The 10182-nt window shown below is 44.4% G+C and overlaps 1 protein-coding gene across 2 annotated transcripts in view; it reads left to right on the top strand.

Moving 5' to 3' along the window:
- The first annotated feature begins 4840 nt into the window (after positions 1-4840).
- Positions 4841-10182, top strand: part of XPNPEP1 (X-prolyl aminopeptidase 1) — a 47947-nt gene continuing 42605 nt past the window's right edge. For both annotated transcript variants that reach the window (XM_049790582.1, XM_049790581.1), the window contains exon 1: positions 4841-4874. In XM_049790582.1, the coding sequence (XP_049646539.1) occupies positions 4843-4874 (32 nt within the window). In that variant the 5' untranslated portion in view covers positions 4841-4842. The remainder of the gene's footprint in view (positions 4875-10182) is intronic.

Raw genomic sequence — 10182 nt, 5'->3', positions numbered from 1 at the left:
TCCCAGATTGTAATACATTATAATATTTCTTAGCAGCACACAAAGCAATCTAAAGCCATAAAACTTATGTAACTCCTTAAACATTAAAGGCATAGTAATTTTTACATTTCCATGCACATGCATATTAGTTTAAGTTAACCTCAAAAGTTTAAGTGGGTCTTTTTTTTTTTTTTTTTAAGGATTAGAGTCAAAGGAGCACAGTAAAAACGGTGTTAGAGTGGCAATTATTGTTTGTATAGGCCCACCAAAATATGAAGGACATGGAAAGGAAAAAGCTTGGCCTAAATATAAGGAGACCCTATCCCTGAAGTTTCCTGGCATAAGACCATCTCTAGGCTCCAGGCAAGCTAGTTTGTCCAATCCAAGTCATTGTCTGTAGTGCCAACACACTTTTATTTTTCACACAGTCTCTATTGTTGGTATCATGTTTCTGTATTAAAGATCCTGGAATCTGCATATTCTTTAATTTTTATTTTTAATTATGAGAACAATTATGCAAAGAAAGAGGACAAGGTAAAAGTTACAGGGGGAGGACAATCACCCATAAACAGAGTTCTCAGAAGAAATCCCCTTGCTGACGGCTAAATTTTTAACTTATAGTCAAAGAACATTAAGAAAAATAAAACAGAACCCATGTACAATTACTTTGTCCACAAGTCCCCAGATTGTAGTACATTATAACTTTTCTTAGCAGTACACAAAGCAATATAAGGCCATAAAATTTATGTGACTCCTTAAACATTGAAGGCATAGTATTTTTTTTTTACATTTTCATGCACATGCATATTAGTTTAAGTTAACATCAAAAGTTTAAGTGTTTTTTTTTTAAGGATTAGAGTCAAAGGAGCACAGTAAAAACGATGTTAGAGTAGCAAATATTGTTTGCATAAGCCCACCAAAATATGGGGGACATGGAAAGGAAAAGCCTTGGCCTAAATACAAGGAGACCCTACCCCTGAAGTTTCCTGGCATAAGACCAACTCTAGGCTCCAGGCAAATTAGTTTGTTCAATCCAAGTCATTGTCTGTAGTGCCAATACAGTTTTATTTTTTATGCAGTCTCTATTGTTGGCATCAGGTTTCTGTATTAATGATCCTGGAATCTGCAGGATTTATACATTATACTTTAATGTATAAAGTCAGGCTGGTGTGGAGCATTCTCTCGTTTCACCTCACAATTAAAGGGCAATGCAGAAAGCCCTGTCCAGTAAGCAGGTTGTTGTTGTTGTTAAGTCTTCTCAGTGTTAAAGGAAGTCTCTTTTGAGTAGGTCGATGTCAGAGCAGCTGTAGGGTCTTCCCTGGTAGAGGATTGCTTCCAGGTGATGCTATAGACAACCTTGGATGTTTCGTAGATGGCTTCCCTAGATCAGGGATGAATGGAGAATGCCCATTTTTCTGAGGCCTGTGCCAGGTCATTATGTCAATGTTTGGGGTGTAAGGTCCCATTGCACTACAAGATTTGTGTGTTCCCATCTCTATTAGATAAAAACTTATTTGTATGTATAGTATTTTCCCGTTTTAATGTGCCTATGCAAACAATAAATAAAGCCATGTGGCATTATTCACTTCATTTTTTTGGGGGGAAGCTTGCCCTAAAATCTATACTTCTTAGATAAGCTGCCCAACTTAAGCGGTTCTTGTGTCAATAAAGCCCCTTTTTTGGATGAGTTGCTCATTTGTATCTTTTGAATAACACTGGTCATATATAAGACTCACTTAGTGCGTTTCAATGATGATTCTAGGTGCTTCTTTTTATCTAACCTGTAGGCCAGGAGGTCGATAGTCAGTGACCCATAGCCTGCCTTCCATAAACCTTAGAGGTTAGGGTCTCCAGAGGACTAGGAGTCCATCTCACTGGCTGAATATATGTGATCATCTCAATCACCTTGTGGACAGTTGGCAAGTGACCTAACCTCTGCAGACTGCAGTGTCAAACAGTTCAATGGGGACAACAGTGCTTCACTCTCTGGGTTATGTGGGCTCCATGCATGGTGGTCATTCTGACACAACTAGAAGCTGAATGACCTCATTCTACGGTGATAACTTTGATCAACTTCTCCTTGAGGCCTTGCCAAAGGAAGTCAAGAGGAGGTGGGATGTTTGCGTTCTTTGCGAGCTGATTCAGGCAGCACAAGCTATTTTTTGGAAAGCTGAAATCCATGAATGCAGAACAGACTTTTCCTTGGCAATGTGATTGTGAAATAATAGTTCCCTTTAGATCTCTCTTATTTGCCTCTCTGACATCTCATTTTGTATCTTATGACTTGATCTTTCTCTCCATTTCTCAGATGTGGGCTGCAGCCAGTCATTTTATTTACAGCTTCTCTGTTTTTGGCTCCATATATTTGGGGGAAATGGGACAGGCATCTGCTGCTTTCCAAAGCACTCACATCTTTTTGTTCTTTCTCACTTTTTTTTAGGGTCTAATTTAATTTTTCTAAATGCTTATGGAGAACTTTGAATTCTTAAAGGGAGTAGAACCTATTTTTTAATGTTTATAGGCCTCCATAAAGGTCAAAGCAAGAGAGATATGCCATTTTTTAAAAAGTGGCCCCTCTTTTTATTTAGCAAATATTTCCTTGTTGCAAGTCAGCCCCTGAAGAGGTTGACTGATGGAGGGATGGAGGATGAGGTCTTTCCCCTCCAGCTCGGAGCAGGCGTCTGCTACCCTGTTCAGCCGGTGGTTCTGAGGTGAAGTGGCGGGTAAACAGCTTGCAGACAGTCAGTCTTGTGGAAATATTAGCTTTATTCGGTGGACAAGACTGAAGTCCAAAGTCTCAGCATCAGTTCCAGCCAAAAGCCCCTCACCTTCCACAGACCCTTGTTTTTATCCCCCAGAATCAGGTACCACCCAATGGTGGAATTAGATACCACCCAATGGTGGAAGCAGAATTAGGTACCACCCTAGGGTGGGAGCAGAATGCCAGGTCACACCCTAGGGTAGGGTACAATCACCGATCAGGGTAGGTAGGGTCAGTAACATAATAATCCCATAAAATGTTTACATACACACCATTTCCTAAGTGGGGTATTGTTGTAAGCATGATGATAATAACAGTAAACAGAGAACTATCTTACCTATCATTGAGATCTGTACATTCTGGAGGACATTAATTCATGCAGAAAACAGTATATGTCAGGCAATGGTCATCATTAATAAAATAGACAATTCTTGCACAGATGGCTAGTGTGTGTATCTTTATGCATGTGCACTTGTGTGTATACAAGAGGAGACAATATAACAGAAAATCGACTTTGAAAAAATAATGTTTCAAAGTTGTAAGTGCTATAGAAAAGGAGAAATTATAAATCATTTTGTTTTTACGATTTTTAAATAGGGTGGACAGAATGTCTCAATAACAAGGTAAGAAGATGAGGAGGGAGCAAGGCTTGAGGGTATGGATGTACCCAGCTCTTTCAAGGGTAGCAAGGAGGCCAGTTATAGAGTGTGGAGTGCCTAAGGAGAAAGTAGCAGGAAGAGGGCTAAGGTGGCAAGTACAATGAGAACCCATCAGAAAGTGCTCCACAGACCAGGGACATCATCACAAACTGGAAAGCAGTGTTCTGTACTTCAGTTAGGTCATGCAGGCAGGTGTAGGTGACAACAGGAGGACCTGGTCATCCATGACACTGGGGAGACAGCAGACTGGGCAGGAGGAGAGGTGGTGGTGGTGGGAGGACCAGTTAGGTGTCTAGTTTGAGGTAAAGTCAAAACAATACTGTGAGACTGGATGTGGGCCAGGCAGGAGTGACTGCAGCAGCTTTGGCTTGATTGAATGGAGCAGTCAGTCACGGCTTGCTAGAGATGGAGATTCCTGCTGGGCTCATTTATTTTTGGGTGGTGGTGGCAGTGAGTCAGAAGCACTTCCTACTTTTTTTTTTTGTTTGAAAATGTGAGAATTGAACCCCGTTCCTACACATGCAAGGCTCCCACCGAGTCACAGTCCTGCCAACAGACAGAAGCACCCTTAAGGCCTGGATACTTGGATGCGCCTATTAGCTCTCCAAGTAGAGAGAACAGTAGGATTTTGCAGCTAAATGTGGGTGGATTTTTTTTTTGGGGGGAGGGCCCATCTCCAAAAGCTCAGAAAATACCCTTCTCCTGAGGGTCTTGTGGAAAGGGACATGTCCCTTTTTGACATTGCTATAAGAGGAGCAGGGAGAGCGGCTCATGAGGGCACAGCAGTTCCAAATCTCAAAAGTCCTTCAGAGACCAAAGAGAGGAGGTCTGAAGTTCCAGCTCACGATGAAGCTCACCACCAAGAGTGATGAGTGCAGTTAGAAAAATAACTCCATTGAGAGCTATCCTAACAACGTGAATGAATGAGGGCAGTAGAAAGCTTGTCTAGAGTCCAGGCGGGGTTGGGGTGGGATGGAGGGAGATTTGGGACATTGGTGATGGGAATGTTGTACCGGTGAAGGGGGGTGCTCTTCACATGACAGAAACCCAACCACAATCGTATTTGTAATCAAGGTGTTTAAGTAAAGATATCAATTAAAAAAAACCAAAGTAATACATAAAACTAAAATTTCAACATAAAAAAAAAAGTCCTCCTTCCCAATTCTTCTTCCGGGAGAACTAGTTTTGCCTCGCGTCCGGCCTGTTGACGCGCAGCAGCAGCGGCGGCGGCGGCAGCATTGTGAGGCGGAAACTGCCGCGCCCGCTGCCTTAGCGACGGGAATCAGAGGCGCGGCGGGCGCGGCTCGAGAGTGGGCGTGGCTCGGCGCCTCGAGGGGCGTGGCCTGCGGGCGCGAGGAGCCGGCGTCCCTCCCTCTGGGCCGGGCGCGCGGGCGGATCAGCTGGTCTGCGCTGCCTGACGTGGGGCGGGCACGTCATCGCCGAATGGCAGCCTCCAGGAAGGCACCGCGAGGAAGGTGAGGATCGGTGCCGGTTCAGCAGCGTCCGGGCAGCGCGTGGGGCCCCCTGGGCTGAGCGCGCGTGGTGCACCCGGGAGGGCCGGGACGAGCGGGCGAGCAGCGGCCAGGTCACCCCTGCACTTAGGCTGGGGCCTGGGCCGGGGCTGTTTTGAGCCCCCCAAGAGGGGGCCGAGAAGTCGGGCAAGTTCCGGTCGTTTCCAGCCGGGCCTTTGGAGCTGCCCTTTATTGGCCTGGCTGGAAGGCCCCGGTTGTTGGAGGAAGTTAGTCCCTCAGGGGGTACCCCCCTTTTGAGCAATCGGGAGATGAGTGAGCCCCAGGGCCTTCCCATCTCTTCTCCCCGAAGCTAAACCCTCCAGTGACAAACCCCAACAAATCCCACTCTTGCATCCTGCTCTGTCACCTCCCCCAAAGACCAGTTGCTGCGACCCCTGCCCAGGGGTTGACAGAATTTCTAGGAAGATCCCCCCCATGCAGTGACCGGCCCGAGGTCTTTCCTGCCAGCAGAGAGGTGAAGAGGCCTGATCCCCTTGTCTCACATTAAAGCACGTTGCAGTCTGTCTCTTCCACCCCATCCCACCGCCCCTAATCAGGGTTGATGGACCAGAGCAGTGCAAAGAAAGCGGTGGGAAGAAGGGACGAGGCTGGCAAGAGTTTACAGAGGTCAGAAGCCAAACTACTGGGAGATCCACACCAGGGCTCACTTGCCCCAGGCTCTGGCTTTCATCTAAGCTGAGCCTGGAGGGAATAAATGATGGGCAGTGTAGACAGACACGCGGGAGCTGAAGGAGGACCCTGGCTTACTGCTTGTGCTTGAGTGAACCGATCCAGGTAGACCGATCCAGACAGTGGCTTTGCCACTGTGCATCAGGGTTGGGACAGGGCCAGATCTGCCCTGTGGAAGGGTGTGGTTAGGTGGCAAACCCGAAGGTGGAGGGGACTTCCTGTAAAGGGCTGGAAATAGCAGCAAGCGAACAGATCTTGATGCAGTAGGCAAGTGGCCCAGACCCATAGAAGTCTGAATGGACCAAGTGGTCTTTGGCAGGTTTATAGAATCACAACCTTTTGGGGACTGGAGGGTCAGCTGATAGAGCCCCCTTCGAAGAGAAGCTGAGAAAGGGAGGGAGGGACAGTTTGCCCAGACCCTTTTCAACTTTTTTTTTTTGCGGGTTTTTGGGTCACACCCGGCAGTGCTCAGGGGTTATTCCTGGCTCCAGGCTCAGAAATTGCTCCTGGCAGGCACGAGGGACCATATGGGGCGCCGGGATTCGAACCGATGACCTCCTGCATGAAAGGCAAATGCCTTACCTCCATGCTATCTCTCCGGCCCTGCCCAGACCCTTTTCATAAATGGCAGAATTTGAGTGCCATTTGGTATAAGCAATGAGAGGACTTCTGTTTTAGATGATGGTGTATGAATTCAAAGTGAATTAGGTTAGAAGCCGACATCTAATGCAGGAGACAATTCTGGCATCAGACTTGGCCTCTCTAGCATATCTTTTTGACTCTGATTTCATCTTTGCTTGCTTCATTTACAGGCAGAATTTCCATATAGCAAGGAAGGCAGTTCTGAAATTCAAGCGCTGGCTCAACTAGAGAAGGAATAGAGTTGAATTCCCTTTATTACTCATTGGGCTGATTTGATCCTAGTCTGCCATCTCCAAGCCAGTAAGGCAGCTGGAGGGATGGATTAAATGGGCCTGGGTCCTTGCCCTTGCCTGGGAGGACTCATCTGAACTCTGTGCATTGAATGAGCAATTTTTCCTCGTTCTGAAAAAGAAAAGTCACAGTGTGCTAATCAAAAAGGAGGAGTGTTGGAGTCAAAGACTGCAGTGCCCACTTACCCAACCTAGAACTTGTCCAGTCTATCCATAGGCTCACCTTGAGATGTATTGAGCATCTGAGGCCTTGTTTTGCCCCGTTCTGAATGATAGATGTGTGTGATTCTCACATGCACTGGGCTAAGTAAAGGGGCACCCCATTCCTACTGGGAATTTCTTTCTAAAGAGGGTGGGAAATGTGCCATAACTGTCTGATGCATACATTGAATCTCTGCATTCTTTTTTGCCTTATCTGCCTCAGTTCACATCTCTCCATTGACTCCAGAAAAGCCCTGGGAAAGGGGAGCCCAGAGGTAGATGTTGGAAGGCCAAGACTTGGATGCTAGTCTAACTCTGTCAAATAGCCATGGGTCTTGAGCCAAGTCTGGAGTGTTTCAGTTTCTTTGCCTAGAGGAGGAGGGAAGCTTAAGTTGAAGGGGTTCCTGAGCTCCATTTTAGCTGTAATTTTTTGACATAACCCCGCTCGGGTAGAGAGCCTAGGGATATCTAAGCAAATGGATCATACACAGAAACCAATGTATGACAGGATCAGGGCATTGTGAATTTTAGCTGCTTCCTGGCTTCTTTGTTTTTGATAGGTAAAGGTGACTTTGCTCACAGAGGGCTTCAACTTAGGTGATTTCTGTCTTGGCAGAGACTGTGTTATATGGCCCGTGGCAGATTATCTTTGTCTCTTATAAAGTGGATGAACGAATAACTTGCTTCTAGTTCTCTAGTCTTGTGCTTCAGTTACCTTTGGGACCAGTTTACTTTGTACTATTTAGGGATCCTATGCCCACTAACATAAATATGCTAGAGAGATAGTCCCACAGGTGCTCCCCAGCACACCCTATAGTCCTTTGAGCCCACCAGGAGTGGTTCCTAAATGGTGAACCAGGAGTGAGCTAGGCATGATCCAAAAACAAAAACACATACACATACACAAATAAGTTCATTTATAATAATATCCAAATAATAGAATACCTAAGAATCAATTTTAATACAAACAGCACAGGACTTATACTTTTGAAACTATAAAATCTTTTTGAATGAAGTAAAAGACCAAATTAAATGGGTATGGGGTCAGTGCTCAATGGTTACTCCTGGCTCAGTGCTCAGGGGACCATGTTGTACTGGGGATTGAACCTGGACTTCAGTCATGCAAAGCATGTATTCCAGTCCATTGAGCTGTCTTCCTGGCGCACAACATTTGTCTTATTAACAGTAAGGATGATAACTGGTGATTTGTGATATTTCTGATCCAGAATTTGTCTTCTTTAATTTTGAATAGTTTTCTCATGAACTTGTATTAGATCTTGTCAACATTTTCCCTTGTATTTATTGAGGTAATGATTTATATTACTATACTATAGATTATTTTACTTTTTGTATTTTGAACTATTCTTGTGTTCCTCAGGTTAATCTTACTTGGTAATGATATAAAATCCTTTTTATGAATTGCTGATTCAGTTTGGGAGGGAGAATTGTGGTAAGGATATTTTGTGATATGGAGATTCTTAATGAAGAATAAATGGTTCCACCAATAAAGAATTTCTCAGTCTGTCCAGTGAACCTAGAGTAAGAAGCCATCTGAGAGCAGACCAAGAGTGATTGGTAAAATGCCTTTATCTTCTGTTTCTGGCATGTACTGAATTGTTCTAACTTGGCTTTGACAACTACTATGATATGTAGTTGAGTTATAGGTAAATACACTCAGCATGTTCTCTTCTTCCTTTTCTCTGAGGTGTTCAGGCATACCCTGTTTTACTTTCTTTCATAGATTTCTCACTTTACCTGACAGGATGTACTCTTGTTTTACATCTGTTTCCTCTCCTCCCTTATCCTTTGTCTGCCTCTTTCTTCCTCTATAACCTCTTGAGGTTGGCACTGTCAGTTTTGTTCACTGTTTTGTCTAAAAAAGAACTGGATCATGGAAGATTCTCAGTGAGTATGTTGGCTGATTAGATCTGAGAGAATAAAATTCTCGGGCCAGAAATTTAGGGGAACTTATTTATTTTTAAAATTTTTACTATTTTGGGGGCCGTAATGATAGTACAACGGTAAGGCCTTGCATGTGGCCAACACACGACGGACCCTGGTTTGAATCCTGGCATCCTATATCGTCCCCCGAGCCTTCCAGGAGCGTCTTCTGAGCTTAGAGCCAGGAGTAACCCCTGAGCGCTGCTGGGTGTGACTCAAAAACCAAAAACCAAAAAAAAAATTTTTTTTTATCATTTTGATTGAGGTATCAGGATTTACAATACTGTTAATCATACTTGTTATGCATATATTTTTACAACACTAGACCTACCATACCCTACCCCTCTTTCCTCCATCAGTGTTCCAGGGACCCTTCTTATTCCCGATAACTCCTCTTTTTTGTTTTGGGTCACACCCTGCAGCGTTCAGGGGTTACTCCTGACTCTATGCTCAGAAATCACCCCTGGCAGGCACGGGAGACCATCTGGGATGCTGGGATTTGAACCACAGTCCTTCTGCATGCAAGGCAAACACCCTACCGCCATGCTATCTCTCCGGCCCCTGGATAACTCCTCTTAAGCTCATTGCTATAGAAAAAATAGGGGCCGGAGCGATAGCTCTGTGGTAGGGTGTTTGCCTTACACGCCGCTTACTCAGGACGGATCTGGGTTCAATCCCGAACATACCCATATTGTCCCCCAAAGCCAGGAGCGATTTCTGAGCGCATAGCCAGGAGTAACCCCTGAGCGTCACCAGGTGTGGCCCAACCACCCCTTCCCCCCAAAAAAGAAAGAAAAAATATTAAGATCTGATGACTTAAAATATTTGTTGTTCCCTTACTGTTTCCTATTGGAAGAATTCTCTCTCTCTCTCTCTCTCTCTCTCTCTCTCTCTCTCTCTCTGGGGGGCCACATTTTGCGATGCTCAGTACTTAGTTTGACATTGTGCTTAGGGAATCATTCCTGGTGGGTGTAAGGGACCATATGGAATGCTGGGAATTAAACCAGCTTGGCTGTAATTAAGCAAGGAAAGCACCTTACCTGCTGTACTGTCATTCTGAGCCCACTATGTTTTGGTTTTTATAAAATCCTGTTGTAGAGATGATGACACATAGAGGAATAGATCTAGTTTCCTGGAATTCTGTAAAAATAATTGTATATTGGGTAAGTTAATAAGTAAAGTCTTATTTAGTTTTTTTTTTTTTTTTTTGTTTTTTTTTTTTTTTTGTGTTTTTTTTTTTTTTTTTTTTTTTTTTTTTTTTTTGTGGTTTTTGGGTCACACCCGGCAATGCTCAGGGGTTTTTCCTGGCTCTGTGCTCAGAAATTGCTCCTGGCATGCACGGGGGACCATATGGGACGCCGGGATTCGAACCGATGACCTTCTGCATGAAAGGTAAATGCCTTACCTCCATGCTATCTCTCCGGCCCCTTATTTAGTTTTTTTAAAAAACTATTTACAGGTATTTGTATTTAAAATAAGAATAATTAATTTAAAAATTATGTGAAATA

The sequence above is a fragment of the Suncus etruscus genome, chromosome 17 (assembly GCF_024139225.1).
Source record: "Suncus etruscus isolate mSunEtr1 chromosome 17, mSunEtr1.pri.cur, whole genome shotgun sequence".
In the NCBI taxonomy this organism is placed as follows: Eukaryota; Metazoa; Chordata; class Mammalia; order Eulipotyphla; family Soricidae; genus Suncus; species Suncus etruscus.
This window is presented reverse-complemented; position numbering and strand designations above follow the sequence as displayed.